The 21,343-nt window shown below is 39.4% G+C and overlaps 1 protein-coding gene across 4 annotated transcripts in view; it reads left to right on the plus strand.

Annotated features, from left to right (window-relative positions):
- Positions 1 to 21,343, plus strand: part of dnajc13 (DnaJ heat shock protein family (Hsp40) member C13) — a 32,317-nt gene that overhangs the window by 4,157 nt on the left and 6,817 nt on the right. For all 4 annotated transcript variants that reach the window (XM_030756655.1, XM_030756656.1, XM_030756654.1 and 1 more), the window contains 34 exons: positions 5,074 to 5,149; positions 5,504 to 5,653; positions 6,081 to 6,122; positions 6,686 to 6,886; positions 6,996 to 7,202; positions 7,415 to 7,510; positions 7,701 to 7,792; positions 7,924 to 8,090; positions 9,066 to 9,145; positions 9,252 to 9,421; positions 10,234 to 10,333; positions 11,113 to 11,220; positions 11,405 to 11,560; positions 11,701 to 11,757; positions 11,866 to 11,987; positions 12,189 to 12,264; positions 12,452 to 12,547; positions 12,700 to 12,840; positions 13,810 to 13,827; positions 14,787 to 14,869; positions 15,196 to 15,349; positions 15,752 to 15,855; positions 15,948 to 16,107; positions 16,202 to 16,264; positions 16,350 to 16,451; positions 17,121 to 17,225; positions 18,765 to 18,967; positions 19,131 to 19,215; positions 19,322 to 19,476; positions 19,643 to 19,688; positions 19,804 to 19,958; positions 20,084 to 20,285; positions 20,378 to 20,493; positions 21,200 to 21,278. In XM_030756655.1, coding sequence (XP_030612515.1) covers positions 5,074 to 5,149; positions 5,504 to 5,653; positions 6,081 to 6,122; positions 6,686 to 6,886; positions 6,996 to 7,202; positions 7,415 to 7,510; positions 7,701 to 7,792; positions 7,924 to 8,090; positions 9,066 to 9,145; positions 9,252 to 9,421; positions 10,234 to 10,333; positions 11,113 to 11,220; positions 11,405 to 11,560; positions 11,701 to 11,757; positions 11,866 to 11,987; positions 12,189 to 12,264; positions 12,452 to 12,547; positions 12,700 to 12,840; positions 13,810 to 13,827; positions 14,787 to 14,869; positions 15,196 to 15,349; positions 15,752 to 15,855; positions 15,948 to 16,107; positions 16,202 to 16,264; positions 16,350 to 16,451; positions 17,121 to 17,225; positions 18,765 to 18,967; positions 19,131 to 19,215; positions 19,322 to 19,476; positions 19,643 to 19,688; positions 19,804 to 19,958; positions 20,084 to 20,285; positions 20,378 to 20,493; positions 21,200 to 21,278 — 3,967 coding nt within the window. The remainder of the gene's footprint in view (positions 1 to 5,073; positions 5,150 to 5,503; positions 5,654 to 6,080; positions 6,123 to 6,685; positions 6,887 to 6,995; positions 7,203 to 7,414; positions 7,511 to 7,700; positions 7,793 to 7,923; positions 8,091 to 9,065; positions 9,146 to 9,251; positions 9,422 to 10,233; positions 10,334 to 11,112; positions 11,221 to 11,404; positions 11,561 to 11,700; positions 11,758 to 11,865; positions 11,988 to 12,188; positions 12,265 to 12,451; positions 12,548 to 12,699; positions 12,841 to 13,809; positions 13,828 to 14,786; positions 14,870 to 15,195; positions 15,350 to 15,751; positions 15,856 to 15,947; positions 16,108 to 16,201; positions 16,265 to 16,349; positions 16,452 to 17,120; positions 17,226 to 18,764; positions 18,968 to 19,130; positions 19,216 to 19,321; positions 19,477 to 19,642; positions 19,689 to 19,803; positions 19,959 to 20,083; positions 20,286 to 20,377; positions 20,494 to 21,199; positions 21,279 to 21,343) is intronic.

A 21,343-nucleotide genomic window follows, 5' to 3' on the forward strand; every position in this document is an offset into this window, starting at 1 on the left:
AGTCTCTTCCCATCCATAGGGGAATGGTTTTCTGTATTTAATGGCCTTTTCATTCTCTAGATCCTAGTTGAACATCTATGACTTTGGACTAATATGTTTGCTATTAAATCATGAAAACACCAAAGCTCAATTTCCCAGGCATGGATTAAACCTAGTTCTAGACCAGTGGCCAGCAGCCTTTACTATTAGAGGAAATGAGAAAATGTTGACCAAACAGTCTTTTTGGAGCTGCAAAACATATTTAGGCCCAATTAATGAAAGAGAAACAGATTCATTACAAAGTGTGACTACTCAGCAGTGGCCTATTTGTGATTCTTTGGTAAAGTCCAGCTGCAGATCAGGCATGCTGCTGAGCCAGCAGCATTGGTGGTGAAAGCAAACAAAATCTGTCCACACTGTTAAATGATCTATTTTTCTTGATTTCACTTGATTTCTTTATGTCAGCACAACACAAGGATGCAGTTTAAAGTCCTATTAGTTTATCTGACTTGCTCAGCTCATGTCATGACCCTCCTGACCTGGGTTAAGTATAGGTCATTGGGTCAGCGCTTTAGTGAGCCGGCATTTTTGTCCGTCCATCCATCAATCCGTCCTACTAAACTAATTGACAACATTTGAAGGTCGTTTCACTGACTCACTGAAGACAGTGAGAGAAAGTGATAGAAAGTTAAGAGAAGGGCAGCAGATAATTATGTGAGTGGGTGATCACAGAGAAATGAAAATGAAACTTGAGCTGGTGCTTGTGTAATCCATTTCCATTGCTCAGATATAAAATGTTGACAACCAGAGATTGAGTTGAGCAGTGTCACTGGAAAAAGTCAATCACATTTTTAGTGGCTCTGTCACACATTGGTTTGATAGATCAACAGAGAGAAAGTTTCACATCAGGGTACAGTTTTTTTTCGTTTTTTTTTTAATTGCTTTATACCAGCTTTACTGTGGGTGGTTTTGTCTTCAGTGGGTAGTAAGAAAACTCTTATACCATTTGGTTTTAACCAACCAATTAAGCACTTTTGTTCCACACCAAGAAAACATGTGAGGCAAGGAAAATGTTCACAGTTTTATTTAATAATTTAATTACAATACCCACAGTTAGAGGAAGTTGTTTCAGGAAGCCACAGGATCACCTCAGAGTTGCTCTCTAATCATTGAATAGTAGGCACCGTGTCTGTCAGCTTCTTGCAAAAAAACCCCCACAAACCAGTGTAAAGAACATTTTACTAATGATACTTACTTCAAGTGCAAATACAAAACAGGTTCAGTTTTATGATATGGTCCTTGGATGAAACTTGAGCTTCATTTTCTAGTTGTACAGCTGACTGATTTGACTATTCATACTTTTTATGGAGTAATCTGTGTGGCAGTTGGATCATGAGACAGGGGCCCAATCTGTGAATTCATAAGGTCTCAAAATGGTATGAAAAGCAGTTTGTGACAAATCATGTGACACTGCCTTGCCAGGCTGCTGCCTTAGAGAAGAAACAAGAGGGCTAATTGTCAAATAATCAGTATGTTTTTGCTAAAGCATCGCAATTAAGAAAAAAAAAGTAAAAATAAAAAACATATGTAGCCTAATAAAGGAATTGGTGCATTCTATTTACACATGAATCCTTTTCTTTTTTCCTTTCATGTTGGTAGGTTTTCCACTGTGTGTTTACCATTTTTTTCCCCTCACATTTTTCTAAATGCCACTGTGCTACAAACTGACTTCCTGCATGCAAAGTGTGCAGAAATAGAGGCTTAAAGAAAAGGGCTTAAATTGTCTGAGAGAGCCCTATTGCACTTTACCTTCTGACAGTAGGACAGCCCTGTGTTTTCTTTATAGAGCTGCGGTATATCCTAAATGTAGGCTGTGGCTTAGCTCTGTACCTATGCCGTATCTGACGTGAACCTTCCCAGAAATGCAACTAATGCAGACCTCGACAACTGTGATTGGTCTGCTTGGTAGTAAACACAGTTTATTGATTAGCATAAGGATGATTTCTGTGAAGCAAAATGTAACGGCCTGTAGTTTGCTCATATTGCCTTCTCATTGGCTTCTCAGTCTCTCGTTCATCCATTTCAATAAAAATAACTGCTATTTAAGATTTAATAGCTCCCAAGTTCACACAAGCATAAATGTCACCCATTACCACAGGGATTCAACACAGTACTATAAATCAGATGTTTACCCACCAGTGTGGACACATGGATTGGGCCAGAGACGGTGTTGGGGGAACGAAAAAAAAAAACAAAAAAACGTGAGGATGTGTTTTTTTTTTTGTTTTGTTTCCTCTATTTTTGTGTGGTTCCTTTTTGTTACATATTTCAGATTCAGTTTCAAATTTGCTAACACTGAGTCTGATAGACTTGCAGTGAACACAAACCTGCCCCAAGACACTTTTCTACAACAGTTAGGATCACAGTAGACCTGTGCTGCTGTAATGTTGCTTTAGTGTTGCGATAGTTTTCCACTGAAATATGCACGTCTTAGTCAAATCTTGTGACTTAAATTTTAGAGATTAGATTAAGTTGTTTCCCTGACTTTTTACACAAATTATTTTGTCTTAGCAATTGTAGAACCTCTAGTGTAGTTTTATAGAGTCACATGAAAGAGGGTTTTTCACAAGACTGCACAGATCCTAATTACACCCATACTGCTTCCATAGCAATTAAGAGGGTAAGCATTAGCCAGGTGCTGCTAATCAGTTGCACTTGATTAATTGATCATCAGCAAGTGTAAGCACTGCCTATAATGCAGACATTTTGGCTGTTTACTGATCTGGAGAATTCAGATGTGTGTTAATACACTGTCACAATCTTCTCAGACTGCGCAGTGCTCAGAGGAAGACTACATTCTCTATTTTGTTTTTTAATTTTAAATAGCCATTTTTGTCATTGCCTCCCTTTATAGTATAATGGGTCTTGAGCACTCACTCTGCATCGCTGTTATCCAGTGTTTATTTTGAGTCTTTTATAAAGATTAGTTTGTGTTGCCCTACTAACAAATCTTCAGCTCAGGCGTGAGAAATGGAGCATGTTTTGAGGAGAGACTGTTAAGAAGAGAGTGCAGTCACATACAGGAAGTTGGCTAATGGGAAAGATTATGAAACCTTAGTAATGGATAGAAGAACTATAGTGACTATATTTGTGGTGTAACCTGTACCCGCACTTTTTGGGGTCATATTACGATGGTGGGTGGTTAGACACAAGCTCGGTCCAGGTCTCGGCAAAGCTTTCACGTCTTTGTACGAATGTAAAACTGAATCTTAGCAGCGTATGTTTTAAAATGGTTTTAAAGGATACTTGCAAAAATGCTCGTAAGGTTATTAAATATCATAGGCTCTCTACATAGAACTGCATAATAATTATATAAATTTACTATCTCAAATATACCTCAGTTGGATTTCATCTCAGCATCCTTTATTCAGGTTTCCAGTTAGACTTTGGTAATTGTCCTTCCATCAGTTTTCTAACTCAACTATCTGCTTGCATTTCTTCCTGTTTTTGTGTACCTCAGTCTGAAAGTCAGTTCTTGTAAAGGCTTTCTTGTTTGCAGACTAATAGAGCTATTGAGTGCTTAAAAATGTGGCTTTCAGGGTAAAATACATGCTGTTTTTCATCCCATGTTAAATTTAAAACATTAATTAACTGTTGAATTATAAGATTTTCATTTTTTCCCCACTCCACAATCGCGTACCAGACAGAGAGGTTTGGATATTGCTTATTCACCAAGATAGACTTTAAAAAAAACAGTCAGCCCACAAAGAATGAATTATTAACTAAGTTTGTGCTGACACCCCATTCAAGCCACACACTTAGCACCAAGGTCAGTCAGCACCCTGAGATCAGGACAGACTCATTGTTTTAGACTTTGTTCCCCAAAATAACAAAATGGTGCACAAGAAGCAGTGGTATCAAGAGAGATGGTGCAATTCATACAGTTCTAATAGTGAAGCTTCCCAAGAAGGACATGACGTTGGTGAGAAGGGAGGAGAACGACTGAGGGATGAGCCTGAGCCTAATGGTCCTCTCCAGCCTTGCCTCAGGCCACTGCCCATCCTGTCTTCCTGTGTTAGTCATTTCATTCATACACAAGTACAAATGCATTGAGTGAAAGTAACCACTCAGATTAACTTCCTTTTGCTCTGCTTTTTGATTGGACTAGCTGCCTGAAGCGTCGTTTCCACAAACCTCCTGTTAACTGGCCCTAATGAGGATGTGTGAAATGGAAAGGAACCAAGTCAGCATATTCAGTCTGCAGACTAATAGAGCTATTAACCTCTATTAAAGAACACACTGTGCAAAAGTCTTGAGCTACCCCCTCTTGGAACTTGAACTTTCTTTTAATCTAAATATACCACCAAACCTTTTTAAATAACCAAAACCCACAAATAACTTGTTTTAAAATATATATATATTATGAATTAGGCAAAAAGAGCTGAAAGTGTTGCCAAAAACTCTGCTGCCCAAAACTCCAGTCAAGCATATATCAATGTGCCTGTGTGCTTACACACATGCACACATTCGGTCAGCGTAACATACTGGAAGATTGAGAAATCAGAATTTAACACTTCCTTCCTGTTATATTAGAAAGCACCACTCATAACTCATAACTGGGATTTCATGCCCCTGTGTGTCCTGGCTGAGAATGCCTCTATTGCCTTTGACATGACATACGGGGGCATGATGTCATATATTGTACTCAGTAAATGGGAATCAAGGGGAGTGATCTAACCAGCCTCAGTAATGGATGACATCATTAGGTAGCTCAGTCCTAGTAATGTCACTTTTGCATGATTCATCATTAGCTTACAGAGGGCCAAAATGAGACCTGCTCATTTCACATTATCCTAACCTCTGTCACCGAGGCTGTATTTGGAAATTTTAAGATAAGTCAGTGCAGTTTTTTTCAGGGTTGTCAAGAGTATCTTGATCTCACATGTTGGGGGAGAAAATTGCCACATTTTCACTCTGTTCTCCACATTCACAGCGAATATTATGTGACTGCCTGGGTTGGTGTAGGTGTTGCTTTGATGTGTGGTTGGTGATGGGTAGGCTATGTTTCTGACTCATTCCATCTCTGTGTTCCAGGTACAAACGAGTCTTTTCAGTGGGGACACATGGCATTACCACTTACAACCCTACCACGCTAGAAGTAACAAATCAGGTCAGTATGAATGAGAACACAGTCATGGTGAAGGAACCTCTTCTTCTAGCGTCAGTGCCTCACAGATGCTTGTGGGATGTGCTGTTCTTGGCACTGTGTTAGGGTGCACATTCAATAAACAGTTTAGTATCACAGCCCTGAAGATAGTTTTCAGCAAGTATCAATGTCAATCAATATTTGACTGTCCTGTATTACAACATTATAACATGTTATCAAACATTTGTCTTTATACTGCTTGTAGATTTAAAGAGCTTTACGCTGCTGTCAAATGTTTAAACTCTTTTGTGGCTTTAACATATAATTATTTCTGTTTTGTCACTGCGTGTGCGTGTGCGTGCGTGTGTGTGTGTAAAGTGGCCTTATGGAGACATCTGTGGTATCGGCCCAGTAGGAAAAGGTCAAGGAACAGAGTTCAGCCTCACATTCCGAAAAGGCAGCGGCAAGAAGTCGGAAACGCTCAAATTTTCAACAGAGCACCGGACAGAGCTGCTCACAGAAGCACTGGTGAGTATAAACACACAGCTAGTTAAATAATTCTACTATTCACCAAATAGATTTCATGCACATTTATTAAAATAGATCTCGGGCATTTGCTGTGTCTTATCCATACTTTGCAGTTGTTTCAAAGTAGCAGATTTTTCTGTAGTGTTTTAACAGTGCCCTTTTTTAAGAAATGCAGTGCTTAGAAATCCCTTGGCTTTTGGTATGCTGTCAGTTAAGCAAAAATATGAATCAGTAGAATGTTTGTTCTAGTAAAGAATTACAGTCATTATGCTGAACTAAGCATCTACAAGTATTTCCATGGAACAAGTTGTATTATTACAATCTTGAAGCAATGTTTATGATTATTACGCATAGATGATTCAGCGTTTAGTTGTGCAAGTTTACACACTGTTGACTTCCTTATTGTTCTTTTTTTTTTTTTTTCCAGAGATTCAGAACAGAGTTTTCAGAGGGAAAGATAACTGGCAGGGTGAGTACTTAAATTTGTTATTTAAAACAAGGGAAAAAATATTAAAAATTAAAGTTTGAATGTATGCTATATGTGCAAAAATACTGGGTCACCTACACATTACACCTACAGGAGCTGCTTGGCCATGGAAACCCTGCCATGGAAGCTCGCTGCACATAGTTTTTGTGCTGATGTTAATGCAAGAACAGGTTTGAAATCTGCAGTTATCAGCAGAGCACTGGCAACTTTTAGACACTGTGCACCTTAGCATGCAATGCTAAAGTTCTGGAAGCTGTGGTTCCCAAACACCTCTACTTTGCAATAATACCACTTACACTTGATCATTGAATATCTAGGAGGGAAGAAATTTCACAGAATAGCTGGAATAAGTGGAACGGTGGCATCCTGTTACAGTAATTTGTCTTTAGAATGACCCATTCTTTCAGAAATGTTTGAAAAGGCAGACTTTAAAGTTTAAGAGATTAAGAGATGTGGCCCAGTATTTTTATACATATAGTGTAGGTATGCCACTGTGGTGTCATTATACTGAATGTCTCACAACACGTGTGCCACACTCTTGACAGCGTTACAATTGCTACAAGCATCACTGGAGTGACACACGGAAGCCTGTGAGTTTAGAGGTAACACCGGGCGGCATCGACCAGATTGACCCCCACACTAACCGAGTGGTGTGCTCCTATGATTATCGAAATGTAGAAGGCTTTGTTGAGGTTTCTGATTACCAGGGAGGATTTTGCATCCTCTACGGTGGCTTCAGCAGGCTGGTACGTAATCATAAAGTTTGCATTTATGTATGTTAGTGTGCTCATTCATATATTAGCTTAGCTCTAAAGTTTCTCTTCACGTCCCTTTTTTTATGCCTCTTTCTCTCAGCATCTGTTTGCCTCAGAGCATCGAGATGAAATCATCCGTAGTGCCATAGAGCATGCTGGGAACTTCATCGGCATCTCTCTGAGACTGAGGAAGGAGGCTTTAACTTTTGAGGGTTTCATGACGGAGAGGTTGGGGAAATACAGCTCGGATGAGAGCATCACTTCTCTGGCCGAGTTTGTGGTGCAGAAGATCACCCCTCGACATCCGGTCAGAACACTCTTTTCTTACTTTGCTCTTCTCAGTGCTGTAGGGTCCAAAAATATCCAAAAATCTCATCTGATTGTGTAGCCAATTGCTTGTAAAATTTGCTGCTTATTTGAGACTATTTTTTTCCTGCAAGAGAATGAGAGTTCCTCTGTGGATCCTTAAACACCTGACACCTCATTATTCATTCAAATTTGTGCTTTTTATCCTTCTAGGAACCTGTTAAGCGTATCCTGGCCCTAACAGAGACATGTCTAGTAGAGAGAGACCCAGCTTCATACAACATAGTCACCATCAAACCTTTTGGAGAGGTGAGCCTTAACTCAAACAACATAAAGTCATAATAACTTTAGGCTGAAATAGTCACTCACTTAAGACCATGTTCTGTTCAACACTAATCCTGAGAGGTAAATGTTGAATGTATTGCCTTGCTTTGTTTCAGCATATGTGATATAGCTAAACTCTCCCCTCCCACCCTCGTCCTCTCTCATCTCCCCTCAGGTATTTGCTCTCATCTGTGATGTGGAAAATCCTCAGTTGTTTACAGTAGAATTCATCAGAGGTCAGATTAGGAAGTACTCCTCTACAGAAAGGTATGTTTGATAGTTTTTTTGCTGCACTTAATTTCCTCTTTTTGTCTTTACTTTTAACGATTTATAAAAGGTGAGTAACCCTGTGGTCTAGTATTGTATTTTGCTGAGTCTATCTGTATGTGCGTCTGCAGGGACTCCCTGTTAGCCAGCCTACTTGATGGAGTCAGAGCATCAGGCAACAGAGATGTGTGTGTCAAGATGGCCCCCACGCAGCGAGGACAAAGATGGGGTCTACTGAGCATGCCCGTGGATGAGGAGGTGGAGAGTTTGCATCTGAGATTCCTGGCAGCACCTCCCAGTGAGTCACAGCCATTCCTCTCATAAAATCTGATACATGTTGATGAATCTCTTGTTTTTAATCTACTTTGTGTAGATTTCAGTATTGATATTGAAGACAGTAGTGTCCATTCAAGTAGCACTTTTTTAAGCCATGTTTTGTGGTGGCATTGGCAACATTTTCCTCAACCTCTTTGGTTCATATGAAAATGTTTCTACAACTATCTGGTCAATTGACATTAAATTGTTTTTAACAAACTTTGATGCTCATTAGTGAGGACTCCTGCTAACAGTGGTAAACATTTAAATGTACTTTCTGGCACTGTAATTACATCTTCCTTTATTTACCAGTTAATCATGTTAACATGTGTTTACTGTTATGTCTGGCTCCAGCTTGTACTTGTGATGTCATTTTGATTGAACTTATGACCTGAAAAAACACGACACTCAGTTGTTTTTAGACTCTTCAACGAGCAGGATTAAATACATTATTTAAGACTGTAAATTTGTTAGTTTTTTTAATCTCACCAATCTTAATAAAATTATTATACATGATATACAAACTGGGGCTACACTGTATCTTAATTACAGCCACACAGAGAGCCTATAACGGGGGTTTACGTTCTGTCCAAACTGCTTATCACGTGCCCCTCCTGTCCCCCACGCCTTTCCGACAAAGATAGGAGGTTGCCTGGGTCACGTGTTATCTCTTAACTTTCTGAACCAGCGATCCTGCATTCTCACCCACTTCACGCTGTGATTGATTCCTTTTTGTTTCTTTGCTGTTTCTGACCACTTTTGTTTATACAACTAAGGATGATGCTGTCAAAGTCTTAATGGAGAGATTGTCAGAAAATGTGCAGTTACTCTTGTTTTGACCCGTCTCTCTCTATGATCGCCATCCTTCCAGTGTCGCTGTTGAGACACACAGACACATTTTGTTTGGTCATACTAATAATTTCTTTAACAGTGCTTTATTCATCCTCCCTTTGCTTAGATGGAAATTTTGCAGATGCAGTCTTCAGATTCAACGCCAACATATCCTACAGCGGTGTGCTGCATGCAGTAACCCAAGATGTGAGTGTCTTTGAGACTGATTATACAGAAAACAATCTATTTGCCTAAACAGGATTCATATTCATTTCTCTCCACATTCATTCATGTCTCTTTTTATTCTCTCCAGGGTCTTTTCTCTGAGAACAAAGAGAAGCTCATCAACAATGCCATCCTGGCTCTTTTAAGCCAGGATACAGAGCTGCCAGCTCTTAATGCTGAGCTGGAAAGCCATTTTCAGGCCATACGACGCTTGGTGGCCTCTAAGGCTGGCTTTCAGGCTTTCACCCAGCTGCCAAAGTAAGACTGCAGCACATATGTAGTTTTACCCATCTCCTTTTATTTCTTTGAAGTATACCTTTGCTGAGCTGCTGGTAACAGGCATGCTCTGTCATTCCAAGGTCTGGTCAAGGGTCTGGACTCACAGATGCAACGTAAATATGAATCCATACATCTCAGTGTGCCCTTTCTCCGTCTGTATTTTATATCCTTCCTGATCTTTATCCAGAGTCTGTCCTAGCTGTCCATCAGCCGCCGCCTTCTTTTATCTTTGTTCTGCTTTCATCTCAGGCTTTAAGATGAGCACTTCTTAAGGGAGGTTATGTTGCTTCACTCTGTTCGGTCGAGCTGTCTGCCTCGATTTGTCTTGACCTTCCACCATCACCATGTCCTCCTCATTTTTGTGCCTTCATCTCTCTCCCTTTATCTGCTTTGGTCATTCTGGTCTTTACATTTCTGTATGGCCAGGAGCCTTGCAGTCTTTCAGGGTCACTGAGATGTATGAGAGGAACTGTATTTACTGTTTATTCCTTGTTCCCTGTGAAGCAATTGAGCCAGAATTGGTTTTCCTGAAAGATTCATTGCTAGTGTAGCTTGACGTTTCCCTTACAGATTCACAATACACAGATAATGCCAAATAAACTCTTTCATGAACTGCAGCTGAAAAGCAGAAGAAACAACAAGCCACCTCTGAAGCAATGAATTCTTTGTGTATCCAACCCCAGACCTATCTTTATAATATTGTTTAAAACAGTTGTATTTCTGTTTATGTTAACTTTATCTTCAATTTTTAGTAGTGTTTTTAAATCTGCTAATTTGTCTCTGTGTTTTAGGTTCAGGGAAAAGTTGGGAGTAAAGACCGTAAAAGCTTTAAAAAGGAACAACAATGGTGTGATACATGCTGCTATAGACATGCTCTGTGCTCTTATGTGTGTAAGTATCAAGATGTCAAACATAATTGAAGCCACTGTAAAAAGAAAGTAGTCCCTCTTTCAATTATAAAGCTTTACTTATCAGGACATAAAATTGTCTTAAAATTGGCTAAATACAAGCTCAACTGAACTACAAAGCATGACATATTACACTGTTATTTATTTAACAAAAACTAAATTAAAATGTAGAAGCAGTGTATGGAAAAACCAGACACACCCTTACTGCTTCCATAGGAATTAAGGAGGTCAATAGCAGCCAGGTGCTGCTAATCAAATGTAGTTGATTGATTAATTGATCATCTGCAAGACCAAAGTGTAGATGTTTGGCCATAATGTACAGCTACAAACACAACACATTAGCATAAACACCTCATACCAACTGTCAAGCATGGTGGTGGAGCGGGGTGATGATTTGGGCTTGTTTTGCAGCCACAGGTCCTGAGCACCTCAAAGTCGACCACAAACTCCTCTGTACACCAAAGTATTGTAGAGTCATTCTCAGGGCCATCTGTCTGACAGCTAAAGCTTGAGGTTAATGATCCAAGCACAGCAGCAAATCTGCAACAGAATGGTTGAAAAACAAATGAATCTTGGCCCAGTCAAAGTCCAGACCTCAACTTGACTGAAATGCTGTGGTATCTTGACACATAAAACCTTAGAACTGACAGAAGTGCACTTTCTTTTTACCGTGACTGTATGTGGACATAGTCTATAGATCTCCAGTTGTTGTTTATCTTTTCTGCAGTTTAAGATTTTTTTTTCTTTGATCTTTTTCTCCAGCCGATGCATGATGATTATGACTTGAGGCAGGAGCAGCTGAACAAGGCCTCACTGCTGTCCTCCAAGAAGTTCCTTGAAAACCTCCTTGAAAAATTCATTACTAATGTGGTACATGTCTTCTTATTGTTCACAAGCTGGGTTTTTTTTATTGAAGCTCAGGCATATGAGGACATTCATAACTTTTGTATTTAGAAAAGTCTGTGTATAAATCACCTCATGTATACTTTTTTTTTTTTTTTTTTTTTTTTTTAAGTCTTTCTCATGCTGTTTCTCATTTTGTCATATTTTTCAGGAACATGGAACAGGAGCTTTGGTTATCAGCTCCTTGTTGGACTTTTTAACCTTTGCACTTTGCGCCCCCTACAGTGAAACCACTGAGGGGCAGCAGTTTGATATGCTGCTTGAGATGGTCGCCTCGAACGGGCGAACACTATTCAAACTATTCCAGGTGAGTCACTTGAAAAGCAAGGGACTAAAGAAAGGGAAGGTCATTAGGAATAATTTCAACATTTAATCTGATTAAGATAAAAATGTGACCGATGTATGGAGCAATACAAATATATTGAATGACGATGTTCTTATCTTTAGCATCCTTCTATGGCTATAGTGAAGGGAGCAGGTCTGGTGATGAAAGCTGTTATTGAGGTAAGTCTTTAACCTAATGTTATAGAGTGATCGTAAAATCTTACGACGATGGATATGTTATAGCTCAGGATTTATGATTATAATCAACCAAGCTTTGTTTAAATTTAGGAAGGAGACAAGGAAATAGCCACTAAGATGCAGGAGCTAGCCTTGAGCGAAGGGGCGCTGCCGAGACATCTGCACACATCTCTGTTCACCATTAGTGCAGACCAGCGGATGCTTACAAACAGGTCCAGTCTCAATAAATGTATATAGTTACACACAGTAATGTAGTTATTTATATTTGTTGGTTCATCCCTGCTGCTGTTTTTTTTTCTACTTTAATGGTACTTCAGTAAACATCTATGCAGATAAGCATTAACTGCATGTAATATAAGGAAACATTTTAGTTGTTTCTGGTAATAAATATCTGTCAATAAATTGTTTCTTAGGCAGCTCAGTCGTCACCTGGTGGGACTGTGGACAGCAGAGAACCCTGTAGCAATGAACCTCCTCAAGAGGATACTGGTAAGCCTCCGAGTCAGCTGAGTTCAGACACTTAAATATATAAATAAACTAAAATTGATGCCTTTCCTATACTCAAGCTAGAAACCTTTACCGTAATGATGGGTATAGCCCGTGTTTTTTGTTGGCAGCTGAGGTAGTTTAAGTCTGCATTTGTTTCAGTTTGTCTTGCTCATCTTTGTGCTTGTAGCCAACGGGCCTGTTGGCCTACCTGGACAGTCCTGACCCTGTCCCAGAAAAAGATGTGGACAGAATGCACATCCGGGACAACTTGAAAATTGCTACGGTATCTGAGCAAACACTTTCTTCATACATTTTTCATAATATAATAGAAACAGTAAAAACAATAAAGTATTTGCCATCTGTAACTGGGTGGTGGTGGTGAGTTTTTTTTCTTTTCTTTTTTTAAAAAAAAAAAAAAATCTTTCCTTCCCACAGGACCAGCTAAATCGAAACAAGGTACCTGAGTGGCAGCGGATAGCAGGCAAAGCAGCCAAAGAAGTAGAGAAGTTTGCCAAGGAGAAAGCTGATCTCGTGCTGATGCACTGGAGAGATAAGATGGGCATAGCCCAGAAGGAGGTGAGTAAGATTTCTTTTCATTTATAAAAGGCTGTTTAACCTCTCAGCTATCAAAAGAGCTGCTGCTGCTTCTGCTCAGGTTTCTCTAACTTTTTTTTTATCCATGTGCTGATTCTGAAGAGTTCTGCAGAATCCAAAGGCAAACTCAGTGGCAGACCTTTCAGTTGCTGCTGCTGTTTTGTGTGGATAGCAGTTTCAGCTTTGGTGCTGCCAGTTGACAGCATATGTCATACTTCAATCACATTTGACCTTTCTTTGAAATTTATGTGGACTTGTACGCTCTTTAAACTGCTTGTGCACCTTTTCAAAATGTGTATGACGTAAATCTTTTATTTAGATATGGTGAAAACTTTGCTTTACAGGGGAGTCTTTTTATGGTGAGGCACAGAATGCGACCAACAGGTTGCTGCCTTTTCTTAAGGAAAACCTCTTTTTTGGATGCATGGCAATTTAGACTGAACGTCTATAGGTCATTTTTATAGGGAATGCTTGGGTGGGTCAAGGTTGGTGGTGAAGGCCACCACCTTAGATCAGGTAGTGCCTGCTCTTTGTGTTTGTGCACCCTAATTCAAGTCTCCCTTCAAATAAACTGACTTCACATTTCTTCTTTCTCTGTTACTCTGGCTGCACTATAATTTCCCCAGATTTACTGAGTAGAGAAATATATTAATTGGCTTGCTTTCTGTGAATCATGTCCATCCTTTTATCTTTTGATCTGTTACTGTTTGTTAAATAAGTAAACGCAAGTAAATAATTAGTCTTACAATAATACAGTAATCTTGCAGAAAGTAAATTATTAAATCTCACAGATTTAGCTGTAATTTTTGTCTTTACATATTAGTAGTGTTGTGATCTGTGACCCTTTAGCTGCAGTTCATCTGTTTGATCTGAGGAACAATAATCTCTCTGTGTGTCTCCACCCCATCCTCCCGTTGTCTTGTGTGGTTTCTCTGCTGTCAAAATTTGCAGCAGGACAGAAATAACCTGGTAAGTAGGATTGGCCAGTGGGATCATTTTTACATTCTTTCCTTGTTCTTTCTCTTAACCAAACCATTTTCCATATTCACGTGACCCATTGGGCGTGTTTTTGTTTTGTTTTTTGTGTTATTATTAGCCAGGCAGTCACATATTGGCATCCAAAAGGGATTTCCACAAGTCTTAAAATAGAAGCCTTAAAAAAGTACAATAAAAGAGCATGTCACGTCTTTTCTCGCTCTGTTGACAACAGAGGGCATGTCCAGGGTGGAGCACAGACTGAGCTGAATATTTGTAGCTGTAAGATGCTTACCTGCACTGTTTGGTTATCAATAAATAATAACTACTCTTAGTCTGAAACAAGAGTGCAGTTATCATGAACAGTAAGGCCTTTCCAAATATCCTATGCAGCAATATCTTATTAGTTTCTTTGATGAAATTTCAGAAAATTAGTTGTAATCCTTTTTAGCACTTTAAAGTGCTTATATTTTATATTCTAAAACTCACAGTTGGAGGTAGTCCCTGAATGTTGTGTTTGAAAAAAAAGGACTCAGCAGATGCATGAGAACTGTGTTCATAATTAGCCTCACAAAGGTGTGTAGAGAGTAAACATGCCACAGACCTGATTCTTCGTGCAAGGATTACTGAACACACCTGATTTTTTTGGTCCCATCTTATTTTTTTGTTTGTTTTGTTTGTTTTATTCTTTGTTGGTATAGTGAGTTAATTGTTTTTATGTTGTCACATTTTTTCTAATATCTGACTTCCTCCATTCTAAAGAAACATGTTATCTAATGATGCCATTCATTTAATTTCATTTCATTGTTCTTCTTTGTCTAAAACGTTGCTCAATTTGTCAGTATTTTCCCTACTCTCTGTGTGCCATAATCTAAAAGAATAAAAATTGAATGCTTTGAATCAAGACTTCCTTAAAGCAATTTCTCAAAGTTTTCTGTGTTGTTTCATTTCAGAATCCAAACCAAAAACCTGTCATCCTGAGAAAAAGAAGACAGAGGATAAAGATTGAAGCAAACTGGGAGCTCTTCTATTACAGGTATAAAACTTTAGCTGTATCGACCCAAAATCATATGTTATTATGGAACCTGCTATTGTTGTGCTCATAGTACAGAAATAAGAGGCACCTACATAAGAAAGTGACCGATGAAGATACCAATGAGAGTGAAGGACCGTGTTGAGGGAAATATGAAGGCATGATCGACCAGTGGCCAACTATAATCTATAAAGCAATGTGTGATGAACAAATCATTGTATATATGGACATGGCTTGAGCCACATGTCCTTAGGATCTCCATTTCTTATAAGTGGGTATCATTAAGCATACTAGTTTTCCGCTTGAAGCTTTTTTTTCTTCTTCTAAAGATTCCAGCTTGACCATGCACGGTCCAACCTCATCTGGAACCTGAAAACAAGGGAGGAGCTGCGCGACGCCCTGGAGGGGGAGATGCGTTCCTTCGGTGTGGACCGCGAGCTCGGCAGTGCTACAGTTATCTCCTGGAACCATCAGGAGTTTGAGGTTTGTGCTCATAGTGTGCTGCACTTTCATGGCTGTCATTTAATTTATGCAGTACACTTATATAATAGCATTCAAATGGCAAGTAAAACTGTAGAGTGTAAGGGAAAACCAGAATATTGTGATCATGCTGTGAAGTCCACAGAGGAATGCAGGTTTAATTCTAATATTTGATTAGACTTCTGCAGTGAATCTATGAAGAGCGTATCACAAGCAGCTAACGCCATCACCAGTATTTATACCTGTGCAAGCTGCAGGATACCGCGTAGGTTATGGTGTACAGTTTCTGAAGGGTTTGTCATTACAACATACCTGCAGCGTGTAGCACAGAAGTATAATTTCAGTGTAACACAGATAAACATACCAATATTTAACTCTGTCCTCCCATATGTTTGTTTTTTATAGGTCAAATATGAGTGCCTTTCGGATGAGATTAAGATTGGGGACTATTATTTGCGTCTGCTGCTTGAGGAGGATGAAAATGAAGAATCGAGTGCCATCAAGAGATCGTAAGATTTTAACCTCCAAGCCAACTACACCAATGTTATCCACTCCTACATCTAGAAAGGCGAGTCATGCTTCTCCTTCTTTGTGTTCTCAGATACGAGTTCTTCAATGAACTCTACCACCGCTTTTTGCTCACACCCAAAGTTACGATGAAGTGCCTGTGCCTGCAGGCACTCGCAATAGTCTATGGCAAGTGCTATGAAGAGATCGGTCCCTTCACAGACACAAAATACATTGTGGGGATGCTGGCCCGGGTAAGCACAGGCAAACGGCCACTCCTTTTTTTTTGCTCTCTGTTTTTGTTGTTTAATCAGTCCTGAAATCTAACATATGTTTATGTCGTTAAAGTGTACAGACAAGTTGGAAAGAGACAGACTCATAAACTTCCTCAACAAGCTCATTCTCAACAAGGTAAGCTATAACAGTAGCCTCTTTGTTTGTTAATTTAGCCCATCTTTGTGTTTTTTTCTGTGCATTAACTCCTTTTCTTCTGTAGAAAAATGTTAAGGATGTGATGGATTCAAATGGAGTTCGTATTTTAGTGGACCTGCTCACCTTGGCACATCTGCATACCAGCAGAGCTACTGTGCCTCTACAGGTAAAAAAACAGACTGTATATTTAAAAAACAAAAAAATTAAAAGATGGATGTAGCTGGCGTGCTGTCACTCATTTGTTTTTGGACTCTGATTTTTGATGCCACATTAGGTTTTTGGAGCCAGAAGTGACCTATGTGTAAACAAGAGGATGCCTCAGTTACTCCTAGCAAGCTTGGTTAGCAAGCTGCATTTATAAATGTATGGGTGCAAAGCAGCCATGCCCCTAACTCTAGTATCCCTTTAGAGTTGTTATGAAGGATATAATGTGCATATAATATGTATTATGCTGTAATAATGCTTTTTAATAATGCAAATTGGGATTCACTTTTGGAACTTGCTTCAAGTGGCCTACAGAGGAAATGCTGCTTTAGCACTTTAACATTGGTTTCTCCAGCTCCAGAGGTTACCACCTGCTAAAAACAGAGATGGAGCATTTTTCTAATTTGCTTGAAAGTGATGGCTCTGTTGATGAGCTCAGTCATAACACCAGATGTTCAAAGATTCAAAAAACGTTGTCATTCTTCTCATGTAGACAAGACAGGAACAAAAAATCAGATACCGAGGTCCCTCCAGTGCAAGTTGGTTAACAGACAGATGTTTTAAGTCTCTGTAAGACATAAATGATTGGATTAAATCTCATGTAACTGATCATCATCTTCAATTTCCACAGAGCAACGTGCTGGAGGCAGCTCCAGATATGAAGAGGGAAAGTGAGAAGGAGTGGTACTTCGGTAATGCAGACAAGGAAAGAAGAGGACCTTTCAGCTTTGAGGAGGTTTGTAATTATATTAAAATATTAGAATTTTATTCCACTTTTATATGTAAGGTCATTTTAAAAATCGAAATAAATGTCACAATATTTTGTAAACTGAAAAATATCTCATCAGTTCAGGTAATTATTTTCATCTTCTGTATTAAATCAGTATAAGAATAGAATAGAATAGAATAGAATAGAATGCCTTTATTGTCATTATACAGTAGGGTTTAATATTTTTCCCGAAAATGACATGAATCAAATCCCGGGAAATGACGAGCCATTTCCCGGGAATCCCGGGAAAAAGTTTATTTATTTTTTTATTTTAATTAGGCCTTCTGTAGCCTGTGTCGGGCTTAACCTATTCTGATATTGAAGGGGTAGCTTTCCAGCTATGTCCTGTTATGCCCAGTAGGGGGTAACGTCGGCTTGATTAACGCAATAAAACCTACATCTCGACATTCGAGTGCTCGAGCTATGCGGTGTTGTATCGTTCCTCAACACTCCCTTAACAAATATAATTCGAATATTCCTCCATTGTACATGGAATTATACCAAGCTATTTTACAACTGCTGGTGCAAAACAATACGGTTCATCTCCACAGCATTGATAAAGGCTCAGCCACGCTGTCGTGGCGACATCTGTTGCGCTATATCTCCACCAGTGGAACGCTGTAATAGTCATTGAAAAGTTAACTACCGTACTACACTATAATATGGCATAACACAGGGCCTTGAGTAATGCTCCACGACTTGGTCATTGCCATTCTGGCAACAGCAAATTTATAACACCGTGTCTGAGGGTTAAAGTAGGTTCGCTGTGAATCGTCTATTGAAAAACTGGCCAATCATTATAGCCTAAAAAATATACATTTTACTCAACTCCATTTTAAAAGCGAAATATGTTAAAGCAATCTATTTCATGATCATTTCTTCACCCATTAGGCCCGTATCCTAATTCATGATTGTTAGTAAGCAGCTGCAAACGAGGAAAAGAAACACTCGAAGTTAAACAGATATTTCTTTATTGTTCAGGGCAGGCATATTTTATAGGCTATATAATGCAATATAACAATATATAATAATATGAAATTATATAATACAAAATACCTTAGGGTAAACACATTGCCTACGATTTCAACAAATTAAAGAGGAAAAAAGTACAACTGTGTAATACCTCTATTAAAACGCTTGAGATGAAGGCTGAAGCCTTAAACGGAGGCTGAACGTGCCTGAAATGAAGAGTAATGCTTTTCGCATTAAACGAACCCTTCTCTCAATATTTCCTTTAAATTTAACATTCTGAAGCTTTCTTTTCTTTCTGAAAGTCAAATCGACGCGCGCGACTTTTTTCCCGGTTTCCCGTCTAACGTTTCCCGGGAAACGGGAAATTGTTCTGATCGCATTTCCCGGGAATCCCGGATCCCGGGATTAAACCCTATTATACAGGATGTACAATGAGATTGGAGAAGTAGTAAGAAGTAGTAAGTTAATGTAATTAGATTTTTAGTTTCTTAGTTTTTCTGCTTACCTTTAATTATGTTCTCGTCGTGTCTTCAGATGCAGGAGTTTTGGAACACTGGTGTCCTGACAGCAAAGACACGCTGCTGGGCTCAAGGAATGGACGGTTGGCGCCCCCTGCAGGCCATTCCTCAACTGAAATGGTGCCTCCTGGCCACAGGACAGGCAGTGATGAATGAGTCTGACCTGGCCACACTAATCCTTAACATGCTCATCACGATGTGCTCGTACTACCCCAGCAGGTGAGGAACTACCAAAAATGTCTGTCTGTTTGAGCGCCTAATATGCCACTTGTTTTTCCAATTTTCTTATACAGCAGGACGTGTGAATATGCTTGTTTTATTTGGATCTACAGCATAGCCCCTTATGTTTTTGTTTTTGTTTTTTTGTTTCTTTTAAAATCAGGGACCAAGACAATGCCATCATCCGTCCTTTACCTAAGATCAAGAGGATGATTGCTGACAATGCCTGTCTCCCACACATTGTCCAGGTAATTTCAGCATTTGGCTTAAAGTTGTGTCATATGATCAGCTCGTGCTTAAGTGAAATTCTGAATAAAATGCTGACCTTTCATTGCTTTTCTTTTTCCTCTGCAGCTGCTGTTAACCTTTGACCCCATTCTGGTGGAAAAGGTTGCCAATGTTCTGTACCTGGTGATGCAGGACAACCCCAACCTGCAGCGTCTCTATTTAACTGGTATCTTCTTCTTCATCATGATGTACACAGGCTCCAACGTGCTTCCTGTGGCAAGGTGAAAACCCATCAGTCAGCTGGCAAAACCTTCTCTAGAAAACAATTTTGTAACAGTTTTGCTTCAGTTGAAAAATTAAAGAGGAATATTTTAAACATGCCAGCCAGTTCAGAGTAGAGTGGATGCAGAGTTATTGATGTCTACGACCTTTGTTTGATTTCTTTAGGTTCCTGAAGTACACTCATCTGAAACAAGCATTCAAATCAGAGGAGGTGTGAAGTTCATTTATTTCAGAAACAGATCTTTTCCTTATGATACAATAGATGATACCATGTAAACCTTGCATCCTTTTGAAAGTGGCATTGACCTGTTGCACTGTGTTCACAGTCTAAGGGTCAAGACATTGTGCAGCGTAGTGTTCTGGGACCCGTATTGCCTGAAGCCATGGTGTGTTATTTGGAGAACTATGAAGCCGAGCGATTCTCTGAGATTTTCCTGGGAGAATTTGACACGCCTGAGGCCATTTGGAGCAGTGAGATGAGGTGTGAAGTGATCTCTATCATGTGTAACTAGTATACTTAAAGACGATGTACAGTTAAGTGCAGCAATAAAAGACATTGTCTAGTTTCTAAGAATTTGAAAAGTTTCTTTTTGAATTCTGTTTCAGGCGGATGATGATAGAGAAGATCGCAGCCCATGTTGCTGACTTTAGCCCCAGGTTGCAGAGCAATACGCGGGCCCTGTACCAATACTGTCCTATCCCAGTCATTAGCTTCCCTCAGTTGGAGTATGAGCTCTTCTGCAACATCTACTACCTCAGACATCTGTGTGACACCACCCGTTTCCCCGATTGGCCAATCCGAGATCCTGTATGTCGTTTTCATTTTTTTAACCTTTTTTTGTAATTAAAAAAAAAAAGTTTTCTTTAAATATCATGATTTACAACCAAGTATCCCATCAGGTGAAGCTGCTTAAAGACACTCTTGAAGCCTGGAAGAGGGAGGTGGAGAAGAAGCCTCCTTCAATGTCTGTGGATGATGCCTATGAAGTCCTCAACCTCCCCAAAGGACAGGGGCAGTGAGTGTTTTTGTTTTCAAAGTGCACATACGCCTCATAAAAAAATATAGGCTTGACAATACTAAGCAACTAAACATCACTGAATCAACTGACCAACAGATAATTATACTCCGGTCTCTCTATTTTTGTTCATTAATATTTATTTTTAGCTGTAATTTTGGTAGTTTTGAAGAAGAAGTGGAACTAGTGTCGTACCCTTGGCGTCAGCAGTGTCTGTTCCACAAAAGCTAGACCCATCAAATTTCACACACCTGTTCACTGACTTTACTATAACAGCACTTTGACCCACTTCTTCCTCGGTACGAATCCAAAACTGCCAAGTGTTGGCACCCGCTCAGCTGTGCTCTTGTTGTAGGTTTCACCCACCTTTTGGCTGGCTCAGATCCGATACTGATAATGTCACAGGGACTGCACACGTAACAAATTCCTAAACAAATCTATATTTAGATCGGGGAATTCATGGGCTGAAAGTGCCTTTTAAAACACCTTCCCTGTGTGCTTTCATTTCTTCTTCTGCAACATAAGCATGTACATATACATAAACTTCCTATTCACACAGATTTAAATACCGTACATGTGGCTGATCTCAGAAGGAGTGAGACAAAAAAATGACTGTTCTCTATTATAATATAGGTCTCCTCTGTGCTTAAATGTGTTTGAGTTACTATCATTGAATGTGCCCTCTCATTTGGCTTTTTGTCTTTAGGCATGAAGAGGGTAAAATCAGGAAAGCCTACTTCAGGCTGGCACAGAAGTACCACCCTGACAAAAACCCAGAGGGCAGAGTACGTATAGTCATCACCCTCACTACAGTAAGGGGCTTGTTAAAGCTCAGAGTAATTATGGATTT

This window comes from Archocentrus centrarchus, chromosome 20, assembly GCF_007364275.1.
Source record: "Archocentrus centrarchus isolate MPI-CPG fArcCen1 chromosome 20, fArcCen1, whole genome shotgun sequence".
NCBI classification, from domain to species: domain Eukaryota; kingdom Metazoa; phylum Chordata; class Actinopteri; order Cichliformes; family Cichlidae; genus Archocentrus; species Archocentrus centrarchus.